This window comes from Megalops cyprinoides, chromosome 25, assembly GCF_013368585.1.
Source record: "Megalops cyprinoides isolate fMegCyp1 chromosome 25, fMegCyp1.pri, whole genome shotgun sequence".
Lineage (NCBI taxonomy): Eukaryota > Metazoa > Chordata > Actinopteri > Elopiformes > Megalopidae > Megalops > Megalops cyprinoides.
The window spans coordinates 14251922-14279053 of NC_050607.1; the positions used below are offsets into that span (position 1 = coordinate 14251922).

General features: G+C 48.0%; 1 protein-coding gene across 2 annotated transcripts in view; it reads right to left on the reverse strand.

The window, feature by feature from the left end:
• Positions 1 to 1997: 1997 nt before the first annotated feature.
• The window catches only part of tbc1d22a (TBC1 domain family, member 22a), a 98031-nt gene continuing 72896 nt past the window's right edge, over positions 1998 to 27132 (reverse strand). For both annotated transcript variants that reach the window (XM_036520525.1, XM_036520526.1), the window contains exons 12-13: positions 20107 to 20202; positions 1998 to 3135 (exon numbers count right to left, since the gene is read on the reverse strand). In XM_036520525.1, coding sequence (XP_036376418.1) covers positions 3007 to 3135; positions 20107 to 20202 — 225 coding nt within the window. In that variant the 3' untranslated portion in view covers positions 1998 to 3006. The remainder of the gene's footprint in view (positions 3136 to 20106; positions 20203 to 27132) is intronic.

Here is a 27132-nt window from a genome sequence, read left to right on the forward strand (position 1 = left end):
TGTTAGGGCAAAGCGCCGCCGCTCCCGGGAGCCCGTCTCCAACGTACGTGGGGGCTTTTGCACAAATGAAGGGCATGTTCTGTCTGACAGGGAGACAGGCTGGCGTTCTATTGAGGATAATCAAGCCGACGCTCACGCGCACACGCACAAGCATGGCACATTACTAATGAAAGGTTAGAGCAGATGTTGCGGGCATCTTGTCAAAGACCTTCACTGCCTTTGGAGGGGACCTTCCTCACAATTAGCCGAGCTCCTGCAGCCCAACACAGATAGCATCTATACCTCATTATGTTTCAGAATGAAAATCAAACAGCACCAACACTTCACATAATACACAGATGGGCCTTGCTATCTACTGTTGCACGGTCAAGAAGGTGAATTCATGTTTGCACGAACAAGGATTCCTTTTTTCAAAGGATTCAAAGTTGAAGGATGAAACACTTGGGACTCTGGTGAGGACATTTTAATGCGTGCAGTGTATGCACAGAATAACTTGTAATCCTTCAGGTGGGACTCAAGTGTTATGGAGACGTGTGGGTACTGACAGGGCTTCTTGCTGATTTTCCCTCCAAGCTCAGGTTATTGCTCAATCTGTTTTTGCTTTGAACAGAGTCCCCTCCACATCCAACACCGAACACAGGAAACAGTAATAATGATAAAATTAAGATTTTATATACTAGATAATACTAGGGTAATTTCACAGTGGATTTTCAGTTTTTGAAATTACACGGGTTTTCATATGCTTGCATGAAAGGAGGGACTCATTTTACCGAACAAAGGAAATCTACCTGTAATTACTATGGCAGACTTCTGAAAAACAACAGGAAGTACTCTGACATACAAGTATTATCTCCCTCTCATGTCAAAACATGGCTGTCCTTGTATGCCCTTTGTATGAAATACAGGTAAGATGTAATTATTTTGCAATACGCAATTAAGACATGCATGCACCTAGATTATTTGAAAACACACACAACTGATTCTGTTGGCATAGTGCCAAAACAAAACAAAAAAAAAAAACATGAATGCCTTCGTCATATAGTATTTATTTACACATTTATCTATTTACAGTCCTTTGTTTCAAAATGTGTCTTCTTTTTACAAGATTTTAATTTAAAAACCTTTTTTTCGGATTTTCAATGTGTCAATGCTATAATTTCATTTTTTTTTCTATAAAGTCAAGGGAGAGTTCATCTGAATTTTGGTATCCGTAAACATCACAAGTGTTCCAGGAGGAAAACAAAATAAGAAAAAAACGCAACACACACTCAAAAGCCCAACAGCAAAAAAAGTCCCAGGTGGATTCAGAGACCGCACACTGTGAGACAGACGCCTGTTTTGATGTACAGTGTGGGCATAACCCTGTAAGGGGGTGATGCACCATGGGAAAGACTCTCCTCATCTCCATGGAGAATTGGACTTCCTGCCCAAGGTGGGAGGGGTGTCTCTCATACTCACAATCTACATGTGAACTGACGCTGTCCGCCAAGCGGTTTTTTTTTTCCTATTCCCTGACCAAAAATGGCCACCTCATGTCGCTCCATGGACCAAGAGAGGAGGACACCAAGGCAGATCACTGATCACTGAGGGGCGATTTTTGATACAGCAAGCTCTCCAGCACTGCTTACACCCCTAACACTCTCCTAACTGGGTGGGTTCACACAACACAACGATTATCTGAACCGTGTTACTGTAAGCGCCCGGCTGGAGCGAAAGCTCGCTAACACTGCAGTCCTCCAGGACCAGGGTTAAATGACGAGTCAGTGAATGGCTCCTCTTACAGATTTCTATGTACTTTACAAGTTATCACAAAAGATAAAATAAATATCTATAATGTAGTATCACTAACTTAGGCACAACATTATAGGCTTTTGTAAACAGTATATAAAAGAAGAAAAAGATGAAGAAAAAAAAAATTTGATTCAAAGAATATATTTTGCACAAAATGGAAGAAACTAGACTTTGTCAAGTGCAGTTTGTATTCACGGAGAGGGGGAAATTGTTCACAGAACTGGCACGTGAACCCAAAGCCGGTAATCAGTATATTCCAGGAAAATATAAAAGCTATACTCCCCCTCAAAGATTTTAATACTGAAAATATTAGCGTCTCAAGAGCAACCTGTCCCTAAGTGAATCCGCACACTAATTCAAAATAGCTAAAGGTTCAAATGGGGTATTGGACATGTTTCAAGAGAACATGTTCTGCAGCTTAATGCATTAGAACAGCTGAGATTATTTGCTCCCACTATTAGTGAGTAAAATGTCTCCATTGCCACCAGCTACGCAGGTTAAGGCAAACCGAGGAAATCATTCTGTTGCAGAAGACCAACATTTACACAGTGTACATGACTGTCACATGATCAAATGACATATCCAATCCATCCGCATTCAGTATAATGGAGACTCAATCCTGATTTGCTCTGAGGTAGTCCTTTGTTCAAAAAAAAGGTTATTTTAAGATGTTGTTTTCTTTGAAAAAAAAAAAAAAATCAATGATGAAAATATGGAAGCAGAAAACAGGTTCTTGTACCCCATCACTGAGCCAGTTTAAACCGGTTCCATGTCAGCTGAAAATTCTCTTTGAACCCTGTCAAGAAGGTAACACCAGTCAGACAACGGGTTCCAAATTAGCAAGCACTTTCTGCAGTCTCAGCTGGCAAAATGACTCCCAAAATCAATTCAGACTCTGAAAACTTTTGCCAAGACATCTCTCTGAAAGTGTGTACTGGGACAGGAGGTCGATCGCTTGAAAATCATTTCAGGGTTGTGTTTTGTTTTTTTTGTCTTTTGGTCAGCGGAGTCTGGACAGGCCACAGATGAGACCGGAGTGCACGTTGTTTACACTATCAAAGTCATCCCCAGCCCGGTTGCGAAGAACCGAACACAAAATCTGAAAAAAGCACACTTTTAATCTCATCACAGCTGTGTAGTTGGGAAGAAGCTAGAAAAAAATAAAGGGGACGGGGCCTTGCAATTCATCAGTTCTGCCGAGGCCGAGAGACGCCCTCATCTCTTGTAGTGGTTGGGCGCGTCGGCGAAGGCAAACTTCAGCCGGTACGCCTCCGCCAGGAGAACGCTGACCTCCTCGTTGCCCCAGTGCATTGTGGGTAGATTCTGCAGCAGGATCATGAGTCCCTGTGGGAGACAAAAGCGAGAGGAGGAATTTGATTAGCAAAGGACACAAAAGTACAAGATGCACCGAACGACATTACAGGATTCAGACTGGGAGGAGGATCAGGGTGATGCTCTCTGCCCGTCATCTCGGCTGGATGGGGCGGGTAATTTTGGGCAGGCGCCCCTCCCTCTCTCCCTCCCTCTGTGGTGATTCAAAGGCAGCCACCGCGTCCAGCCGTGAGAAGGTGGGGCGCTGGTGCTGTGAGCCTTCAGATCCATAGCTCGGGCTGGGGGGCGTCGGGGGGGATCCACGCCACTGTGGCCGTTTAATCTGGGGAGGCGACGCCTCAGAGCAGCGGGAGAGGCACGCGGGGCGGTCGGGCGTGATTCCGAAAAGGGCTGCTTGACCGCTCCGTTACTCTGCTGCTAAACCCATTCTAAGTGACTGAACCCACCCCGGGCAAAACGGAAAGGCAAATACAGCTGAAGCCGAAGACCGGCGACGTTTTGAGGCAAGAGAAAGGATGGCGACGGCCGAGGGGAGGCAGAGGGGCAGAGGGAAGCTGCTTGGGCCTGTGAAAGGAACTCGGCGTGGTAAACATGGCTGCAACAGAGGTGACACGTCCAGCGTGGAGAGCGGAGGCTGCGATGTGAACGCCTGTGACGGGCCCTGAACTCCCTGCTCTGTGAGGCCGAATGCTTCTCAGGGCGTGAATTCAGCCTCCGCCCGGGGAGACCAGGCCGAAGCACCCCTAATATAAACACAGCTCAACACCTGGCATGTCTAGGGCGCGTCACCCGACAACACAGTGCCCTCCTCTCATTAACCCTCTCCTTATCAGGGATTTTAAAACAAAAAAAAAAAGATATAACTGTTCATATGACAGTTAAGTCATTATGGTTTGTTATACCAGCAAATTTTCATAAGCCTATGAATCTCATTGCCCAGGTTTAAAAATTCACAAAAAATCAGCAGGAACCCTGAGCCTACTGTCAGTAGGTAAACGCCAACCAAAACAAAGATTCATCTCAGATTCATGTCTCAGATTCATTTCTGGATTTGGAAATGCTAAATATTCTCACAAGTGCAGAGGGGGAAGGATTTTTTTTTTTGTGCAATTCTACTATATGTTTTTGAACCACAAATCCCACAGGCCGAGAACCACTCCGTAATGGATGATATTTGTTTGCACAGAACAAAATGAAAAAGGAAGGATCTTCTTTGGAGGCACGCGGGGCAAAGCTGCGATCCGCTCCAAATGCCGACATGCCCTCTGAGCGCAAATAATAACCCGCGGTACCCAAAGCAGCGTGTTTAAGCCTAAGATCCTGCCCCCGCTGCAAAAGGAGCTGGCACCAGCGTGCCAGTAACCGTGTACGCTGTGGCTGGAATAAAGCCAGATATTAATGTCAACGGCGCCATGGAGAGATGCATCTCCATGCGCGATCAGCGGGTGTTTTCTTGTTTTGTGTTCCTGTGTTTGTAGCCGCGATGAAAAACAGCTTCTGGCCTCCCTTTTTGCAAATGAGACCCAAACAGGGCCTGATGTTTGTTGTCGGTGGTGTACAGAGCGCAGGGCGATTCGTTCTGTCCAGTGTCTCTCCAGAGGCGGCCAAGGGCACGGGCAGGAATTACCGTATGAGAGACTTGGCGAGGAGGCTCCAGATCAATCTGAGGCGCTAATCCATTCGTCCCAGCAGCTCTGATAACGAATCAGACTGGCTCAGGCTCTGACACAGGGAGACCAGGAGGGTTGGAGAACGACCTGACCTGACAGCATTCCTGGCATCAGGCTGTGGGAATGTGACCACTCCTGATAGAGGTCTCTACATCAGACCCCAGCCGCAACAACCGCCTGAGCTGACTTTTCTACTCAAAGGCGCCCTGCGCGCTCACATACAACCAGAGAAAGCAAGCCACTCTGGAAACACTGAAACAAAATCTGTTCTAACAACACAGCAGCCCTCCTCTACTGGTCCCCTTAGACCCGATCACCATGTATATACCTTCTGATCACAGTAATTCAGCATTCTCTTTACCACTCTTCAGGATAAGAGCCAAAGCCACGCATCAAAAAAGCCTGATAGTGTCAGTGACACTACACTGACTGCAACTAAAGGTTTCCATCTTGTGCATCCATTAGTCACCGGACGTGCCATCTTGTGACTAATGGTGAGTAAAGTGGAAAGGGAGGGCAGCTACAGACATCTCCCTTTCCTAATTTAGCCTAATTCAGGGGAAAAAGCATCTCTGTTGCCTTTCCAGTCTTCTTACTGTACCCTGCTCTTTTTCCTACTCTTGTTCTCATTCTCCAGCCTCTCCCTCACCGTTGATACGGAGCTCGAAGCTATTCATTCTCATAACCGTTCTGAATGTGGATCAGCGTGAGCCCAGCTGTGAGGAAAAAGGGAGGGTGGGGGGTGGGGGGGGTCTTGCTGTGTTTATGTATCTGCTCTTCCATACGAAAGCTTCACAGCGCCCTGAGCGCGGGCCCAGCCCCCAGCGGCCATCACAGCGGAGTCTGGGAAAGGAAGAGGGGCAGCAGATGTCAGGGTGCAGGCGGTGCTCTCGTGTTTAAGTGCAGGCTTCTGTCAGAGGGAGAAACGCACAGACAGGAGTATTCCCCCTTGCCGCTCCTCTGTGAGCGGATCTGACATTCGTGTCGGCCGATCTGTATTTTCCCCAAACAGCTCATACGGAGCTCCAATTTACTCGGTGCGGGGCGGCGGGCCGGAGAGCGAGCTGACCCCTAACTGGCTAAGACAGGGATGGGATGATGAGGTGAAAAGGAAAGCACAGGAAACAGGCATCCATCTCTTTTTCACTGTAAGGGTTGAATCCAGAACCTGGGGAGGTGCAGCTGTCTCTTTGGGATTGCCCTCTCTGCCTCTCTCTTCCTCCATTGGTTCATCTTGACTAGTCCCATCCAATTAGAGAGCTCCAAATGAAGAGGTTCTCTGTGGCAATACTTGGTCTCTTTTACATCACATTCCTTTAGGCCTAATTCAGGGAGACATATTATCCATCTATACAGCCGCATACAGTGTTTCCCACAGCAATTCAAGGTTAAGGACCGAGCTCATGGATAGGACAACAGTGCCCTAGCTGAATTTGGAACAGCCCTCATAAAATCATGTGGGTATAGTTCACAGTTTAGCAGTTTCCATGGAAACAAGTTCAAATTAGCCTATGGCATGAAAGCTGACTTTTTGTTCTTAAATCTTACTGTTTTTAGGAACCTGACAATTAGAACTTAAGTCAGTCTTTCAGGAAAATCTAAAACCAACCCAGCTGTTCTGCTCAATCTTAAAGACTTAAAAAAAAAAAACTGGCCCCTGACTTAGAAACCAGAACGAGGAACCTGAATCGTGCACCAGAAAACCGGCTCTGCTTCGTTCGGGCCACAGAACAGAAACGCCCAGACTGTGCACCTCGCCGCAGCGGAGCGGGCGTGGAGGGGGTTAACGCGGACGGCGGATAAATGGATGAAGCCGTCCGGCAGGGAGGCAGAGCGGAGATAGCGCCGTCCCCGTCCCAGCCCCTGGGACAGGCAGATAAAACGGAGGTGAAAGAGGACAAGGAAAAGAAGACATGACTGAAACGGAGAAATAATAATGACTCAAAGAGCGGGGAATAAAGACATTGTTTTAAGACTTTCGGTCTGATAAGATAATGGCTATAATGGTTATTACCCTCATCCGTAGTCCTGCACTTTAATACCTTTCTCAGAAGTGGGCTCACAAGTATATAATTATATAAAAAAAAGTATATAAAAAAAAAAAAAAAAAACTGACCCAGTCAAGCATGGCTTTACAGTGAAAGCGTAGTTTTCTGCATGGCTTGGATACATGGGTAAAGGATGTTACAGTTGACACGAGTAAAACATGAGGATAATATATGTTAATTGCATGCATATTTTTTACAAACACTTCTCTCCTATACTCTCATGAATTTCAAATTCTTAAAAAAAAAACCACCAATCACAACGGCAAGAAATAAAAATGCCTGTGGCTATTCCTTTTTTTGCTATCATTTTATTAACACTGATTATAGGTATCCATCTCTAATCATAATTTTAAATGGGACGGGGAACATAATTTGCAGAGGCAAAGCATGCTGGGAAGTGGAACTGTAACATACTGGGCAATAATACCAGCTGCCTAGGGCAACAGGTGCTCTCCAAAAGGAATGGCCCCTGATAAAAGGGCACCGGAGGCTGCTCCACTTAATACTCTCCACAGTTTCCCTCACTGTGCACTTCTGATATGTATTTCTCACCGCAGCTCAAAATTTATGTCAAAACTTTTCTGTACAAGATAAAGTACGTGAAGCTCCAGGGAAAGCACATAGTCAAACGCACTCTGAGCCAACAGCCCCTGTCAAGGCTGCCTGCAGGATGCGCACTACGTCCAACCAAAAACTTTTCCCTGGGTTTATTCCCCCATGGAACCGCTCAATGCATCTTTCACACAGAGCTGTTTGCTAAAGAGAAGACGGGGTGTGAAGGGGTTGGGGGATGACTAGGTGAGTGGCCGCAAAGCACACCATAAGAGACCATAAGACCAGACCATAAGAGGTTTCCAGAGTGAGAGAGCCAGTACGGTGCCTCTCTTCCAAATTCCAGGCCTCTTCAGATTTAATGCCTCTCCAGAGGCAAAGCAATCAATTTCAGAAACTGCGGAAACCTCACGTGTCAAGTACTCAGCATAAAAATCATAGGAACGCGTGCGGTCTGTGTCCTCTTCCTCTCTGTCATGACTGAGGCAGAATGTTCGTTCATCGCTCAGAACAGAGGCCTGGCCATTGTGGTGTCACAATGGGAAAGGATTCCCCAAAGACGCTACGCAATGCTAACCTGTCAGACTCCCTACATGGACAAACCATCCCAGCCAATGTTACGGAACTGCTTAAATGAACTATCTGAGAAGTGACCCCTAAAGCCAAAACATAAGTGAAGGCAGCTGGAATCTCCTCAATGATAAATCCTCTCCAAGTCTATTACAGGAAGCGGAGTTACATATATTATTCCACCGACATTAACTCACACCTACAACAGATCCATCACCCGAGCAACAACCGGGAGCAGAGTGAAGCTTGTCTTCATTACTGATTGCACCTTCCACAATCTATTTATGTATCAGTACGGAGACGCAGTGAGCTCATGATGGTATCTAGAGCATAAGACTTTCCTGTTCTCTTCTCTTTTTTTCTGCCGTTTCCTTCTCTGAAAGCAGGCATTTTCCCATAGTCCTACACTCCTCTATCTATTCTCCCAAAGCCACATTAGTCCCTGATGAATCAGAAGCGTGGGAAAGGCAAGTCTCCAGAACGCAGTCTGCTTGCATATCCACTCCAGCCTCTTACTTTGAAGCCATAAATTAACCCACAGAATTAGCAGAGAGAGACAGAGGAAGAGGGAGAAAGACAGAGAGAGAGAGAGAGAGAGAGAGAGACAGAGAGAGGGAGAAAGTGAGAGAGAAAGAGGAGAAAGAAAGCGAGAGAGAAAGAGACAGAGAGAGAGAGGGAGAGAGAGAGAGAGAGAGAAAGAGACAGAGAGAGAAAGAGACAGAGAGAGAAAGACAGAGAGAGAGAGAGACAGAGAGAGAGCATGAGTTATGTAATGCGGATGCGCATACGAACGGGAGCAATGAAATGCAAATATAATTGCGAGCCCCTCGTGTAAATCCTCAACTCCCTCCGCAAACGTATGGGGGACTGTTAGAAAGGAGTGTTTTCGCATTTATAAATGATGATGAGGAGGGGTGTTGCCGGAGAGACGGCCGGGAGGAACTGCAGAGGCAGCAGATATTTCCCCTGTGCAGCCGATGGCTCCGAGCGGCACGCTCCCGCAACCCGCTCTGACTGGCTTGGGGTTTGATCGCCAGCAACCGCGCGGCTTCATTTCCCTGCAAGCCGCAGGCGTGACATGCTAAAGGTGCTCAGCCCTCCTGTCGGGCTTTTACTGGGATTCCACAGAGTGATATCACCACCTACAGCACCCCTATCACCTGCACCCCGACCTCTGTCACGCCACACCTGCTCCTCCAGGTGAGACCTTTTGAGGAGGCAACCTTAAACATTAATACACAAAATTAAAAAAAGGATACAATTTTTCTTTTCTGTCTTTCAATGCTGTGAACAGGACTAAAAGGTAGGATCATCAAACTGGGAGCCAGGAGGTGACAGGCCTACTGGACATAAACCCAGCTCTGCCATTGCAATGTGTTAGTGTGAGTGCTGGTGTAATGTGCCTTGGAGCTCCATTATGCTGCTGTATTAAAGCTACTGTAACCACACAAGATGCCAAAAGCCCAAACACTGTAGTGGCGTGAGCTACCTCACTTCACTCTAAACCAGCCCTGCCGTTCACTGCTCCCTGCATTAAGCACCTGCAGTGCTCCTGTGAGAGGAATGACAAACCCAGGGAAAGCATTTGGTTGGCCTCCCCAGCATCCATCAGCCTCACGGGGGCTACTGTTTCAGCATGTGCTTGGTGAGTCCAAGCAAACACTAATCCATCTCTGGGCTTTGTGCTCAAATACAAACGCTTCCTGCAGCAACGTTGTTCATGTTCGCTTTTCGATTAGACAAACGTAAGTAACGACGGCCGATCCTTTCGCAACAAAAACAGCCCCAGGTGGCCTTTTACTGTGTCCTCCATCTCAGTGAGGGATATTCCCCCCAAATCCTCCCTCTGTACAGCGTAAGAGGCTTTCCCCGGGCAGGTACAGAATTTAAACAGTGTTATTAGTCACAGAGCGGCGGAGAGAAACCGATTTTCATCGCCTTTCATTGAAATCCGTGAAATCCGCAATCCCCCCCCCGCCTCATTCTGCTTATTCTGTTATCTACTGAGGTGATTGATTTTTCTTCACTTTAACGCTGAAGTGAAGAAGCTATTTTGATCTGCCTCCCGAGCTCTGACTGACGGAAGCCCTGGAAAAAGCGGCTTGATTATTTAGCGGGCTTCCGAAGGCTAGCTGGAAGTGACACTCGCAGATAAACGTGACACCGCGATGACAGCCCTCTGATGACGGCCAGCGGCCGATTACCGCCTGACAGACAATCAGGGCGAGAGAGCGATTACTGCGTTTTGAAGATTCTGAAGGCACTCGCTCTGCATATACAATTCAAGATATGGGGCAGGGGAGGACCCTCCTCTTAATCTTGCAGTGAGGTTTTCCATCCATTTGTCTTAATCTGCGAGAACTGATCAGAAACTCAATGCTGATGGAAATCACACCCGGCAAGAGCACTCAGTCAAATCACTGGTAGACGTCCCTCTGTAGGGCGGCTCACGCAGCTTTACATCCAGTCAGTCAAAGTGATCATCTGATTGGCTGCTCTACGGGAGCGCCCGATTGGATGCGTTCCTGCACGTGCTCAGATGGGCCTGAGCCACAGATGCAGCGGGGCGTGTCTGGCGCGACCGTGGGGGCTGAACTAATTCCATGTGCAGAGGGGGAGGAAGAGGACGAGGACAAAGAGGAAGCAGGAGAGAAAAGAGGTGGGATTAGAGGAGGTTGGCTGCACATTAATGGGAAACCACATCGCAACACCGTGACATGGCCTGCCTTGCTGGGAGTTATTTTTACTCTTAAATGCCATCATTTAGACCAGGACCTTGATCTGACTCCATAATGCATTTTGCTGACACAGTTGCGCAACTTCGTGAAAATTACACAGCCTGTGAGAGATACATTTAAATGGGTCTCAATACATTACCTGGCTTTTTCTGTAGAAACTGTAAAACAATTCTGAGCATCTCTACATCTTCCATGCAAACAAGATGCACTTTAAAATGACATTTAATTTCCACAGGAGAACAGCTGACATTTAAACAGTTCCGCGGCGTCTGTCAGGTGACTAAGTGAGGAGGGTCCAGAGAAGACGTCGGGCTAAACTCAGCCCTGTCCCTCCTCTCCGGGACAGAACATGGCAGTTCCTCCCGATTCTCTTACAGAGAACTAATCGCTTTCGGCCCTCCGCTAAACTGGACCTGGAATTAACTTCCAAATGACTTTCTGAGCATTTGTTCGATACCCTTGTTCTGTTCATTAGTAATAAGGTCCTTGATAAAAGGCTGTGGCTGCGGAGTGAGCCTCTCGTCTCCGTGCCGCAGTAAGGCCCGGCGCAGGGTACGGCAGCCTGCAAAAGCCATGCGTGTTACTCCTCCTCCTTACGCATTCTCAACCAGAAACTGCACATCCACCTGAACAAGGCCATCATCCCCAGTACGCCATGCCACACTGTAAAGCTGGAAGGAGCTGGGAATAAAATGGCTCGTATGCTCCAGAATCTATTCATTCACATTTATTCATCTGGAGGACGCTTTTATCCAAAAGCAACTTACATAGGTTAGAGTTCTTTACAATGTTATCCATTTATACAGCTGGATATTTCACTGAGGCAATTGTGGGTTAAGTACCTTGCCCAAGGGTAGAGCAGCAGTGTCCTAGCGGGGGTCGAACCGGCAACCCTACACTGCCGCCATTCGACAGGCATAAAGCATAAAGTTCACCTGCGTCTCCCCGACACGCTGGTCACCTCCCGCCTGAGGGGCCGCTTCCTTTCTCAAATTTGTCTCCAGATCCCAGTGATTAAGCCTCAAATATTTGCTCAGAGTTGCCTGAGACCACACTGTTTTCACACTTTGCAACCGGTGAGAGGACTGGGTGTTCAGACCCTGGTTGGGACACGAGTACCTTGAGCAAGGTACTTACTCTGAGTTTGAAAAACGTACACAATGTGCAGACGTTGAAAAAAGGACAATCAAGAACATAGGCTTATTTTTTTTATCCAGTGTAACGCAAATGCTCTGGGTCTGAGCGGCTGAGAAGCTTGAAGCTGAAGGTTTCGGCCAATGAGAGCCGAGAGAGCTGAGTGCTGCTCGTACAATGTGGTATGTGCTGTGTATGCCGGCGTTCGTCATCAAAAAGACCCCTGCTGGCTTTGAAATGTCACACTGCTGCCGACTTTTAGAGAGGAAAGTTAGAACAAGCAACAGATATTTTCAGCCTTTAGGATTTGACAGAAACAAATTCTTCCGCTACTCACAATGACCTAGTACAATCAACTAAAAATAAAGGAAAAAATTTCATGGACATGACCTATGCCAAATGCTCTGCTTTTAAGATTAAAGGAACATCAATGAAATGAATGTGTACAAAATGGCAGAAAAGGAGAAAAAGTTTATTGTAATTTAAACACCCTGACAGGTCTTTTGCCAGAAAGGATGGGACTGCAAGAAGGAGGACACAGAAAAAGCAAAAAGAATGGTTGTTAAGTACTGTTTGAGCCGAGCTAGGCCCCCTTATTTGTCACCGCTGTAGTGAGTGTACTGCTGTTCATCATGCAATGAAGAAAGGCTGTCTGAAACAAAGCAGCCAAGAAGCTGAAGATGTATGAGAGCTCATTTCCATCCATTTTGCCAAGTACTTCCATTGACAATTCCTGAAGTGAAGTTACTGTTATGCTAAAATGATGTTAAAGGTTCAGGTGAAGTAATTTACATCGGAATGCGATGTACATTCCTTCCTTCCGATCAACTACAGGCCAGCTCTATCACAGACTAGCTCAACTACAGGCCAGCTCTATCACAGACTAGCTCAACTACAGGCCAGCTCTATCACAGACTAGCTCAACTACAGGCCAGCTTGACTACAGGCTAGCTCTGCTACAGGGTATTTCTGTCACAGGCCAGCTCTACCACAGGCTAACTCTACTGAAGGCCAGCTTTTCTACAGGCAGTCAAGTCTATACGCCTGTTCTACCACAGACCAGCTCTAATAGAGGTTAGCTCTATCCCAGGCCAGTTCTACCACAGGCCACATCAACTGCAATTGAAGCAGTAGACGCATAAATGTAATGTAACGTTACTGAAGGATTCACTTTGCCCTCTCAACAAAGAAACGTGGAAGGAAACTTATGCACGGTTCATACTCACGCAGACTATGCTGCACAGCATGTTAATGTATACAGGAACACAGAACTACAAAGGGCAATTTGTGCACAACATCTGACTGCATTTAAAATCAATCCTCATTCGATTCCTATTTTGTTTCCACGTTCACGGTATTATTATTATGCCCCACAAAAATCTCTGCTAGCCCTGCGCCCGCTGCAGCAGAGGATGACCGCAGCCGCGGGTATGTGTCAGTCACGGAGCCAGCCTGCCCGTCCACAGCATGCCCTTCACCGCGGCACACCTCCGTGTGGAATACAGAGTGGATGCGCAGAGCGCTGCGCGGTCGCCACGGGTCCGACCGCAACCGACCGCGACCGTAAGCGCGCTTCATAGGGGACAACGCAAATAGGAATTCCTGAACAGGCACCCTTGTGAATTCAGTTTCATTTCCCGAAGACTGGAGCGAGTTACCGGGCTGAGGTGCCTGTACGTTGCGAGGCGTGTTATTGTGTTCGCAGGTTAGCGGGGAACGCTGCCCTCTGGGATGTCCTGCTGCGCAGGCTGCATGATCAGCCTCCCAAATGGGGCCCAGCGCGCAAACAAGCTTAAAATTAGCAGGTAGTAATAACGCCCCGCAGTGTATATGTTTTTATATACACAGCTTAAAGGTGCGTAAATTATGCATTGTAAACATTAATCTGAGTAAATTGCACTTGCCCCCTCCACCTCGGTTAACCTTTATTATGGGAAAAAGACTTAACTGTGGGTTATGCAAATGGCTGTGGATGAGGATGCTGGCTTAGCAAAGGAGCAACAGCAATATCTCCCACTCTCCAGGTCTTCAAAGTAGGCCTGGACAAAGGCCAGGTGTCCCCCAGAGCTTTAATTGGGAATCCAGACACAGACGGAAGCCTCAGTGGCAGCTGAGCCGCTCAGAAAGGAAGGACGGGGAAAACCTGCTTCCTCTCAGCCACTCTCTCATCACCTGGGGTAGAGCGTGAGAGAGCATCGGAAACAGTTAGCGGCTGCTTTGCAATTTGGCAGCGTAATGAATTTCACAGGCATGAACTGATTAATTCTCTTTTTTTTTTTTTTTTTGTTCTAGTCCCCTCTCTGTTCACTGAAAATCCACAAAGCAAACCCCGGGCGATTTGATTTTTAATGCACGCAGCACCTGGAGAGAAGAGAAATGGATGTTAAAAATAAAAAATAAAAAAGGAGCAGACGCAGCCCGTCTGGAGGGCCGCGGAGGGTACGAGGCGGGTCAGAATGCAGGGCGAGACCCGTAACGGGGCAGGTCGGCGAGGGGGGGGGGGGGGTTTGGGCACCGCCGGGGCGAGCTGGGGACAGGAGCTAATGCGGTACGGACACGCGCGGCATCCCTCATCCAGGGATCGGGAGGGGATTTAGCTCCGGGGGCCGCCTGACCTTACCCACCACCTGCGTGCAACGCTGCAGACGTTCTATTTACCGCACAGATATTCAGCTCCACGCTCACGGCAATGAGAATTCTGCCCCTGCCGGGCTAAAAGTGACACCAGCTCTGGGAGTACGGGAGACATTCCCACTGGAAGAACCACCGATTCACACTTCTCGCTGAGCAGCTGCTAAGGAAGTCCACACTATTGTATCACTAAACTACATGGGCCTTTGTTCGATCTAACTATGTAATGCACTCTGTCCTTAATCTTTCCATAAGCATTAGAGGGGATGGTTGTCTTCTCTTTTCATTTTTTGTTAATTGCTGCAATTTTCTATAAATTCAAGCTTGCTGAAATGTACTTTTCAAGTTTAGGACAAAGCACACTGTGGATACTTGGCCTTGTAACCAATGTGAGAAAGTGGGGGCTGGTTCCCTTGAATTAATATTAATGTGTACACAGCTAGTGACACCAAAACACCTGCGTCACCTTCAGAGAATGGACAGGCTTGCCTCCCTTCAATGCACTGCGGCACACCATTGGCATTCAGCGCCTCCGTTTAGAGCAGAGGAAGTACTTAACCCTCTTCTAATGGAAGACACCTCATTTCCCAATGACAGAAGAATGGATGGATGCTCCTCTGCATGCAGCATCCTGACTTCCCAGCGCCCCGCCGGTTAGGGCCCGACGCCCCAAAACAAAAGGGACACGCCGCACCGGCGTGAGACACGTGGGAGCGACGACGCACCTGGCCGCGTCCGAAACTCGCCCTGCTCCAGACGCGGAACGGGCGCCGCTCCCCGCTCCCCGAGCGGCCGTCCCGTGACAGATTAGCCGAATGAGCCGGCGGGAGCGGCGGGCGACCGGGGGGGGGGGGAGGAGCTCAAATAATCTTCCACCTGGCTGCTCCCGCAACCAGCAGGACAGCCGGCGGCTCCGGGCTCCGGCAGCAAGATGAATGAAATGAGTTTTCCCATTACTTCACCGTGCATTTTGTAACATCAGCAGGCAGACGTACCAGCGCTTTGGCCAGGGTGCTAGAAATGCTAGAGACGTCGCCCATGTTCATTAGCATGTCTTAAAGAAAGCAACAAATATGCGTGTTTTTCCTCTGTTGCTCCCATCACGCTGTACTCGGGGGAAGAAAAACAGTTATTTTCCAGACCACATAAGGGTGTCATTAGTTACTTTTCAATTCCGCATCCTCAGCGAGCACCTACAGTGCTGGCCAAAAGTATTGGCACCCCTGCAATTCTGTCAGATAATGCTCAATTTCTCCCAGAAAATGATTGCAATTACAAATGTTTTGGTAGTAATATCTTCATTTATTTTGCTTGCAATGAAAAAACACAAAAGACAATGAAAAAAAAATTAAATCAATTATCATTTTACACAAAACTCCAAAAATGGACCGGACAAAAGTATTGGCACCCTCAGCCTAATACTTGGTAGCACAACCTTTGGACAAAATAACTGCGAACAACCGCTTCCGGTATCCATCAATGAGTTTCTTACAATGCTCTGCTGGAATTTTAGACCATTCTTCTTTGGCAAACTGCTCCAGCTCCCTGAGATTTGAAGGGTGCCTTCTCCAAACTGCCATTTTCAGATCTCTCCACAAGTGTTCTATGGGATTCAGGTCTGGACTCATTGCTGGCCACTTTAGAAGTCTCCAGTGCTTTCCCTCAAACCATTTTCTAGTGCTTTTTGAAGTGTGCTTTGGGTCATTGTCCTGCTGGAAGACCCATGACCTCTGAGGGAGACCCAGCTTTCTCACACTGGGCCCTACATTACGCTGCAAAATTTGTTGGTAGTCTTCAGACTTCATAATGCCATGCACACGGTCAAGCAGTCCAGTGCCAGAGGCAGCAAAGCAACCCCAAAACATCAGGGAACCTCCGCCATGTTTGACTGTGGGGACCGTGTTCTTTTCTTTGAAGGCCTCGTTTTTTTTCCTGTAAACTCTATGTTGATGCCTTTTCCCAAAAAGCTCTACTTTTGTCTCATCTGACCAGAGAACATTCTTCCAAAATGTTTTTGGCTTTCTCAGGTAAGTTTTAGCAAACTCCAGCCTGGCTTTTTTATGTCTCTGGGTCAGAAGTGGAGTCTTCCTGGGTATCCTACCATAGAGTCCCTTTTCATTCAGACACCGACGGATAGTACGGGTTGACACTGTTGTACCCTCGGACTGCAGGACAGCTTGAACTTGTCTGGATGTTAGTCGAGGTTCTTTATCCACCATCCGCACAATCTTTCGTTGAAATCTCTCGTCAATTTTTCTTTTCCGTCCACATCTAGGGAGGTTAGCCACAGTGCCATGGGCTTTAAACCTATTGATGACACTGCGCACGGTAGACACAGGAACATTCAGGTCTTTGGAGATGGACTTGTAGCCTTGAGATTGCCCATGCTTCCTCACAATTTTGCTTCTCAAGTCCTCAGACAGTTCTTTGGTCTTCTTTCTTTTCTCCATACTCAATGTGGTACACACAAGGACACAGGACAGAGGTTGAGTCAACTTTAATCCATTTTAACTGGCTGCAAGTGTGATTTAGTGATTGCCACCACCTGTTATGTGTCACAGGTAAGTAACAGGTGCTGTTAATTACACAAATTAGAGAAGCATCACATGATTTTTCAAAGGGTGCCAATACTTTTGTCCGGCCCATTTTTGGAGTTTTGTGTAAATTGATACTTGATTTGACTTTTTTTTCTTTCTCTTTTGTGTTTTTTTATTGCAAGCAAAATAAATGAAGATATTACTACCAAAACATTTGTAATTGCAATCATTTTCTGGGAGAAATTGAGCATTATCTGACAGAATTGCAGGGGTGCCAATACTTTTGGCCAGCACTGTACCTCCTTTAATCAGCCAAGCCTAATTGACTGTTAATCATTTTGCAGATTGCATTTAGTGGCATCTTCTGACTGATTAAACCCAAAATGTTTCAGATTGCAGCTGTTAATACTTCTTCCCCTCACTCTCATTCTCTCTCTCTCTCTCCCCTCCTCCCTCTCTCACACTCACACAAACACGTAAACTAATGCCACCGAAACGGCGAGAGGCAACAAATGAAATTTTACCCAGCGCACTATTAAACCTGACCTGAAACAAACCCTTGTAGAGAGAAGCTTGTGTCTTCTTCTAAGCCACAGGGTGTTCTGCAGCCAGACATCAGAAACAAACACCGGCATCAATTTGGTTTCTTACAGAGGCCCCCGCTGATATTACAAATGTGTTTTTAAAGGGAGAACAGGCCAAGAGGGCAGCCGAACACAGTTTTCGGATTCACACTCAGACTTGTGTACGACAGTTAAAAACGTACAGGTGAACGGCAGAAACTGAGGACTGATGTGACTGAAATCAGGAATTGATCAGAAAATCAGGAACTGATCTGTCTGATCTTGATGTGGAGGCTTGTGTACTCCTCTGGTATGGGACGCTCGGTGCTGCATTGTGTGCAGTGTGTATCATCTTTAAAATGGATGCTTTCATCTAATTCCAAGATTATCTGTTCGTTGTTGTGAGATCAAAGTGCAAAGCACTCCAAGGCTCTTCGCCAGAATTCTGTTCTAGCTCTCAGAACACTGACATTCACTGGGGTACAGCGTGTGAAAAATATTCTCAAAAATTAACGGCATGCTGTGGAGGGATGGCAGTTTACCCACAGTATAATGGCTGTGTTTCCAGTTTGTTTCTGTGGGAAGGCGGGTCAGCTGTTAATCACTGGCAGTTAACCAGTCATCTGAGAGAACAAGGGAGATTGATGGCTGCGCGGAACTTTGTTGTAGCGATACGGTCGGGAAAACTGCAGGGCCGAAGGGCCGAAGAAACCGCACCCGCGGTCAAGTCACGGTTGGAAGGGCACCGGTTCTGGACCGTGGCTTATTCATAAATCAAACTGTTACAGCTGCAAAGAAGGTGATGATCAATCTTGCCAGCCCTTCCCCCAGAACTGCCCCTCCATCCACTTTTTAAAATGTGTTTTAGACAGAGGAGACTGAAAAATGTAGCCTGGAGGGGGAGGGGGGATTGGGAGCGCTCTCCATCTTAGGGTCAACACATCAAAAACGAGAGGTGAGGTCTTTCAAACGCAATTCCGTCAGTGGTGCACTCTGACAGTAGGCACAGGAGGAGGGACGAGACCTTGAGGGATCTTCAGGCCGTCTCAAACCAGCCCTAGAGGAGGAGCCACTGCGTTGAGGAAAAAGGGGGTGAATCCTGCTGAGATGCCGTGCAGGCTCCACCCTCTCTGGGTCTGACTGACAGGGGGGTGAAAGCAGAGCCTGTTTGATCTGGGCATGAGTGCGTTTCCTCCGGTGGGGGCAGCGGGCATATGGGCACGGCAGGTAGACTCTGCGGGTGATGGGGAGTAGTCGACCGGCAGAGGTCACAGGAAAGGGACCCAGCACAGCTGGGCGCCTTGTACCAGTGACACCCCTGGCGGATTAGCCCAGTGTAGCATGGTGACAAGAAAGCACGCTTCTGACCAGAGGGTTCAGGGTTCGAATCCCCCATGAAACACAACTGCAACAGTACAGTTGTGCAAGACTCTTCACCTGGATTTCTTACAGAGTACATTCACTTCTCAAACTGTTGTAGATAATGCTTATTTAATGCTTAATGCTTATTTCGTGGCCGAACAAGTTTCTGGATGTAAATGCATTTGTAAATTACTCTTATAAGGACCACGGGGTTGGTGTGTCCTTGTTTCTTCCAATTAAACGCTTTCCCTGGGGTTCGGTTCTCAAGCTGCTTTTCTAAGAAACTGTATTTTATTCATCCATTTCAGATACCAATTAATGGTAATGCTGTTCAGATAATTCGGCCATTTTCCTGTAGTGAAACGGAGAAAATGCAGGCAATATGAGAGCCACATGGGAAATAAACTGAATTGCAATAACTGTCAGTATTAAAATGCAATTTCTGTATATAAAGAATCTGTTTCAAACAGACACGCACATATGGACATACACACGCTCACTCACACAAACACACACAGACACAACAATGCTCGCATGGACAGAGAGGCATAAAAAAGCCCAGACACACACAAAGACATGGACACACACACATGGATAGAGACACACACAGTACCACAGAGCTGTAGCAGAACCGGCTTGTAGTACAGCTAGTCTGTGAAAATACACATCTGTATAGCTAGATTATAGCAGTGCAGTCCTGTAGTAGATCTGACTTTTAGTAGCTACCCTGTGGTAGAGCTAGCCTGTAATAGAGATACCCTGTAGTAGAGCTAGCCTGTGGTAGAGCGAGCCTGTAATAGAGATACCCTGTAGTAGAGCTAGCCTGTGGTAGAGCTAGCCTGTAATAGAGATATCCTGTAGTAGAGCTAGCCTGTGGTAGAGCTAGCCTGTAAAAGAGATACCCTGTAGTAGAGCTAGCCTGTGGTAGTGCTAGCCTGTAATAGAGATACCCTGTAGTAGAGCTAGCCTGTGGTAGAGCCAGCCTGTAATAGAGATACCCTGTAGTAGACGGTGTGTGTGGAGGTGGGGGTTCTGGAGCATAGCCTCAATGTCACCTTACAGCAGCAGTAGACATCATCGTGCTAATGCATGACCGCAGGCGTTAATAGCCACCGTGAAGAGCAGGGACACCGACTCCAATGAAGAAACACATTTAACACCGAGACGGAGACGCTCACCTGGAAATCTTTCTCTTCCAGAATCTCCTTCCTCCATCGTACCAGAAACGCTGCACATACGTACAGGTGAAAGTGTGAGAAGCCCTCTGGCTCTGCCTATAGAGAGGGAGAGAGAGAGACCAGTGAGGAACCAATTAAAGCTGGAATCTCTAACACACACACAAAAACATACACACTACACACAGCACACACACACACATATACACACACCCACTAAATAAAAACTAAATATGCATAACACTGCCACATAACCAAATTACATACACATACACACACTCACAGACAGACACACACATTTCACTTTTTCCCCAAAATAAAAAGACTTTCAGCTCCATTTTGTGTGCCTCAGATTCCTGATTCCAGATTGTTCTTCTGAGGCTGACCTTTACTTTTCACTCCTATGCCATCTGCTAATTACAATTCCAGCTAATTATACCAAACTCAGAAAAATGACTTTCAAACAAACACTCAGCTAAAGCTGAACAGAATGGGATGAAGATGATGTCTGGCCTTCAGCTTTCATTTCAGAGACAGAAATGAAACCTCCCTCAGATCGAGACACATGTTCTTGTACAGCTTTCCCCGGACTTCAGCGAAACAAAACCACAGAACCCAGCTCCACTAACATTCTCAAATTACTCTCTGTGCTCTTCAAGTGCACACACGCGACTCAACTGCAAACCACAGACGCATCGGGCTTATGAATACTGGAGTTAATCTTAAAAAAAACGACATAAATAAACCGCTTAAACCACAGACTTTACTTTTATAACTGCCGCCTGCATGCGTGGCTTTGCGCAAGCCTCTTAGCTCAACAGCAGCGAGGCCCTCAGAAAAGAACACAGTTCCAGCAGCGGCCCGGGTGTGAAGGCACACTAGGGAACATGTCCCCCACGCTTCACAGCAAACAGCAGGGCCCGAGTACACACGCAGCCTGGATCACTTCACAGCCAGCTCACACTGAGGGTCCCGCTGAGAACCGCCTCTCCTCACGACGAGGGCGTTAAACTCTTCAAAGGAAATGTGGATGCAGTTTGTAAAAACAGAACTCTTTAACATTCGTACAATGGTTGGGAGACGCCTGGTCCCCCCCCACGCTACCGAGGTCTGGAATGGGGATGGCAGTGTGGTCAGCAGGGCGACCTGCTTACTGCTACACTCCCAACCACTCACCTTTGTTTCACCTGAAAACAAAGGGCCCAGACGGTGGCTGAACCCCATTACTACATTACATTACACTATTGTCATTTAGCAGATGCTCTTATCCAGAGCGACTTAACATAAGCTACAGTTCTGACATGTTATCCATTTATACGGCTGGATATTTACTGAGGCAACAGTGGGATAGGAACCTTGTCCAAGGGAGTGGCAGTGCCCCCTGCAGGGAATTGAACCAGCAACCTTGCAGTTACGAGCCCCTGCTCCCTACCGCTATGCAACCCTGGCGCCTCATTAGAACCACTGGTGCCCCCCACAGAACAATTATCTGAACCTTTATTACATATCTATATTGCTGGCTAGTAACAGGGACGCAAGGCTATCCAGGTCACTCTGAAAGCGGGCGGGCATGGGGGGCGGCCAGTACCTCAGTCTGAGCGCTGTAAAGCTCCCCAGCATCCCTAATTCACCACACTGCAATGCGGCACGCTCCGGAATTAAGGTGGAGTGGAGGTACGATTCCTCCTCCCCAAAAATCTCTCTCCCTCTCTCTCTGCCAGAGTCACTGCGAGTGACCTTCTTAAAGACGGCCTCCGCTGTGCCCTTGCGAAGTTAATGCGAGCGAATGCAAAGTCAGCAGAAGGTAGAAGGGGGGGGGAAATAACAGTCACTTCACATGGGGACGGCAATTTACCTGCGCATTTACCGAGCACTTAAATAAGCAGTAAATAACGGCCATTGAGTGCTGCGAGACTGATTTGTTCCATAACTACATTACTCTGGTTCAGCTTGGGTGGAGGGTATACGCTTTCCAGACAGAATGACATGCACAAACAAACTGCTGACACCGGGGCCTTGTTCAAGCTAACCGCAAAGCCATTTGGTATTGACTCTGAGTAACAAACTAACAGAAGCGTGCTTTCTGTTTTTTTTTTTTTTTTAGTTTCTCACTAATCATTTTTTGTTAATACCAGTGTCAGCAGAACCTAAAATGTCGTGTAAGAAACTGAAATGGAACATTCTCCTGAACTTGCAACTTAAACATGAGCACAAAGCCGGATAGACTGCAGAGGTCACAGAGGCTGGTCACGTACATAGACAATAGACCATAGACTGACCACAGAATGACCACAGTGATTAAGCAGTAGTTACACTGTAATTACACAAGCGAACAAGAAATAAAAAACGGACTGCCAAATGAAGGTCACCACCATACCCCACTTCGCTTCGCTCACTAGAGTTTCAAGGCAGTTGAACTAATTTACTGAAAGTAGTTTTTACACTGCATTTTGACTTGGGATTTCTCTCAAAAAACTGGTTAAAGTATGGAGTCATGGAGGGGAGCAGAGTTGCAAACAGCCAATACAAGCAAAATAAAATCAGAGGATAGGGTAAGCTGGAGGTTGTACACCTGCTGGTCAAAGGGGGCGTGTCCTTTCTCCAGAAACACTGCGGATTTCGCTGCGGTACCAGCCGGGTTTCGGGTCCCGTGAGCCATGAACTACGCGGCCCGACGAGGTCACATCTCCACAGCGGCTCGACCACCAGCGCTGTGATTCACTTTAATTCTGTTTCCCTCCATCCCCCTCGGGGGAGGGGGAGAAGCGGGCCGAGGATGGACACTTAAGAAATGGGGCCAATAAAGAGAATGTACTGGCCCTGTCTCCGAGCTCTCTGCCAAGAGGCCTCATTTCCAGCCAGGCCTCTCTGTCTCTGACACTGCTCCAGCTAATTATGCTGCGACGTGATGTCGTTAACCCCTAAATAAATGCACAAACCCGAGGTGTTTCCTCCTGAGGCAATGGCTAGTAAAATGCACGAATCCACACTTCAGGACAGAATTAGCAAATACTGCCACTGAAGAGGAACCTGGATAACGGGCCTCACAGGTCTCAACATCCTGCTTCTCAGAGGAGAGTCAGAGAGGGGGGCTGATCACTGTAAGGAGAGGTATACAGCACAATATTGAATCTAATCCATGAAAAACACAATGAAAATAGCAGACCAATCTACAGTACAGCGTTGGATCCAATCCATGAAAAGCACAATGAAAATAGCAGACAAATCTACAGTATAATGTTGGATCCAATCTGTGAAAAACATGAAAAAAGCAGAGCAATCTACAGTACAACATTGGATCTAATCCATGAAAAACACTATGAAAACGGCAGAGCAATCTACAGTACAATGTTGGATCGAATCCATGAAAATCACAATGAAATCAACAGACCAATCTACAGTACAATGTTGGATCGAATCCATGAAAATCACAATGAAATCAACAGACCAATCTACAGTACAATGTCAGAGAGTCACAGAGGAAGGAACCGGCTCACGCTAGGACAGGTACACAGTAATACGTTGGATCTGAAAGAGAGGACCAACGCGCGGATACAGCGGACACAGCGGACACAGAGCGTCAGGCCTGGTTAAGCCCTTAAAGGGACTGGATGAGGTTCCCCGAATGAAGAGGAAGTGCCCGAAATAAGCCGGTCAAAGCGGGGGAAACGCGCCGTTTGTCTAAGGCATCAATCAGCCGCGGCCGAGGGTGAGAGACGAGGAGAGAGGGAGAGAGAGACGCATAGAGAGAGAGAGACGCAGAGAGAGGGAGAGAGATTGGAGCGGGCAGCGGGGCAAGGGAGCGTGCCAAAGCCGCTCTCTCTCTCTCTCTCTCCAGGTTATTTTTCGGGGGATGATTGCCTATTGGTGTAACCTCGCGGCCTTAATCAGGGCGCCTGACGAGATCGCTGTCTGAAGGGTATCAAGCTGTGACACGGAACAACTGTGCTTCATTACTGTATTAACTCCTCTCCCAGGGAGGCGGATAGACCGGGAGAGTCGGAGGGGGATTCGGCTGTGTGTCGGTGTGTGCGCGGCTGTGTCTGTGTTTGACTGACGGATTGAGAGTCGGAGTGTGTCTCTGAGTGTGAAAGTGCGCCTGTGTGTGCATGACTGTGTGCATGTGTGTGTGACTGTATGTGTGTGTGTGTGTGTGTGTGTTTGAGCGACAGGGTGAGAGTCAGAGTGTGTCTATTAGTGTGTGTATGTATGTGCATGCCTGTGTTAATATATGCGCAACTGAGTGAGTAAGTGTGAGTGAGTGAGTGAGTGAGTGAGTATGAGTAGTATGAGAATGTGCATGTATGTAACACTGTGTATGTGTGAGTCAGAGTGACAGAGTGAGTGTCAGAGCATCTGTGACATGAGTGTGAAAGTAAACGTGTGTGCGTGTGTGTGTACACACACGCCTGTGTTAATTCGTGTGCCAGTGAGTGAATCACTGTGACAGTATGGGTCTGTGTGTGTGTGTGTGGTATTTAATGACTTATCACCGCACTGCTCCAGGGCCCGACTCCTGGAGCCGCTGAAAAATGACTGTGATCTTGTGGGACGGAGCGCGAGCACTGACCCTGGAACAGCGACTACCTCCCGCCACGCAGACAGCGCCGGCCGCGTCTCGGCTTTTAATCAGCTGCGTTTCCACGCGGGGGGCCGCCGGCCTCGGTGACAGCCGCACGCAGCTCGTTACGCAGAGAAGGGTCTGATCAAACAGTAACCCGGGCGAACCCGCGCTTTCAAGGTGCGCTACGTCCTCCCCGGCACACCGCAACGACAGTGTCACACTGGCGGAGAGGGGCTTCTCTCCGCCGGTGTGACAGCCGTCCCCCCCTCCCTCACCAGCCGTCCCCCCCTCCCTCACCAGCCGCCCCCCCCTCCCTCACCAGCTGCCGGCTACTGCGCTAGCCGCTTCTGAGGCTGTAACCCGAACCCCCCCGTTTGATCTGAGATAAAGATCTGCTTTTTGGGAATGATCAAGCTAAATCAATCAGGGGGTTCAAGGCAGTCTGAGTGAAGCTTTTTTTTTTTTTCCGCCTGCGGTCAGGGTTGTTTTATCTGCGCTAACTATGATGTGGGGAGTTGCGGAGTGTGTCGGAGCTTGTTCACCTTGAGATCTCGAGAACCGACAACGTGTATATGTTAACCCTAATGAGTAACAACAAGCCTGTTTGTACAGGCCTACTGCAAACAGAGATATCTGAAGTATAACTACAGTCATACATGTGAGTTAGGACTGTATATGCAGTTATGTTTAACAACCTCAGTCCATCCACGTGCGGCTCCCAGACTGAGACTGAGGGCTGTTTATGCAGTGACACATTTACTCACTGTAACCCATACCCGGCCAGCACTAAAACTGGGGGCGGAATAGGCGGGAAGACTCTAACATTATTCACTGTAACCCGTGCAAGCCCAGCATCAAGCCTCGTTAGTATCGGATTATTGCCTGAGGTACCCAGGTTTGCGAGTGGTGCAGATAGGGCAGGGAGCCTCCACAGTCTGCTGAAGGCCTAGGCAGCCTGTAAGCCTTAGGGCTGGGTGCCCCGCTGTATGTGTGTGTTTATTCCCTGCAAGCTCAGACTCGGCGCTGAGGGCTGGGCGCAGTGATTGGGCGGTGCGTGGGATCAGAGAGCAGTAGATGAAATATTGATGCTGAGGGCAGCGATCCCCGACAGCTCCGCTGGCTGGCCACTGGCTTTCTGTGTCAGAAAGCATCAGGTAACCCGCAGGGCAGCGCCAAAGGGGGGGAGAGGTCACGGGTTCAAATCCCAGACGGGACTCCCAGACGGGACTCCGCCGCGCTGTGCTGTCTGGCCAGATCGACTGGGTACCGCCCTGCTGGTGGGGTTGTACTGTATACTTTATCTTGATCTAACCCGTGGACAAAAGCTTCCATCACAGATGACAGTGCCACTGTAATGTTGTGCCTGACGAAGAATGCATAAGGTCAGACAGCGTTCGCAGTCAGATTCGTTCAGAGCAGCGGAAGACTTCTGAACTGATTTGAACAGACGGTGTCCCTCGCCAAAGCGGCTGAGCAGGACTGCTTGCCCTCATTACAGCGAGAGCCCGTTTCTCCCCGCTTCACTGCGGTGGGGGAGTGTGAGGCTTAAACACTCGCTCTGACTCACAGCACGCCATCAGCTCTGGATTTCTCCCACTGCGTGGGACCTGCTGCCTGGATGCACCCAGAGGTAGCACACATCATTTATTTCCAAATGCACGATCTTAGAGCAGTTTCTAGGGGGAGCTACTTCCAGCCCACCCCCTGTCCTTTTACCTGAATTTCTCTACAGGTATAGAAGGGCAACCCTGCTCCTTCTCATGCCATCCCTCCTCCTCCCCTTCTCTCCTTCTTTTATTTTTATGCAGGATGCCCCGGGGGAGCGGGAGGGTGGGGGTCAGTGACCTTGTCCTCTTGGCTAGGTGTAACACCCTCCCAAGGCTCCAAGCCCAAGTGGAAATGTATCCAAAGCAATACACAGTAGCCACTGATATAACTCCCTTGCAAACATTTAAGCTGACTAATTTGTTTCATATTAATCCTAAGTAACTAACAAATCTAAGTTCTGATATGTAATCCGGTTTACTGATGAGTTGCAGTCGACAGCACTGATTCGGGTAACAGGTAGGTCATAGGTCAAACAACAGCAGCCCACTAGAGCAGCGGCTCTCCAACCTCTCCTGGGGGACCACTTGTCCTGCATGTTTTAGATCTCTCCCTGCTCCAACACAGCTGATTCAAATGATCAGCTCGTTATGAACTCCTGAAGCTGCTTAATAACAAACCGATCATTTGAATCAGCTGTGCTGGAGCAGGGAGAGATCTAAACATGCAGGACAAGTGGTCCTCCAGGAGAGGTTTGGGAAACGCTGCACTAGAGATTCAAGCCTGTAACCTCATGGTTACACATCCATTGCACGACCCACCACTCTACTCTGTGGCAGATATGTTTGCTGGGAAAGGCCTAGGGAATGCCCCTTGCTGTTCTCTCTCAAGAGCCTCTACCTTTGATCCATATCAGTTAG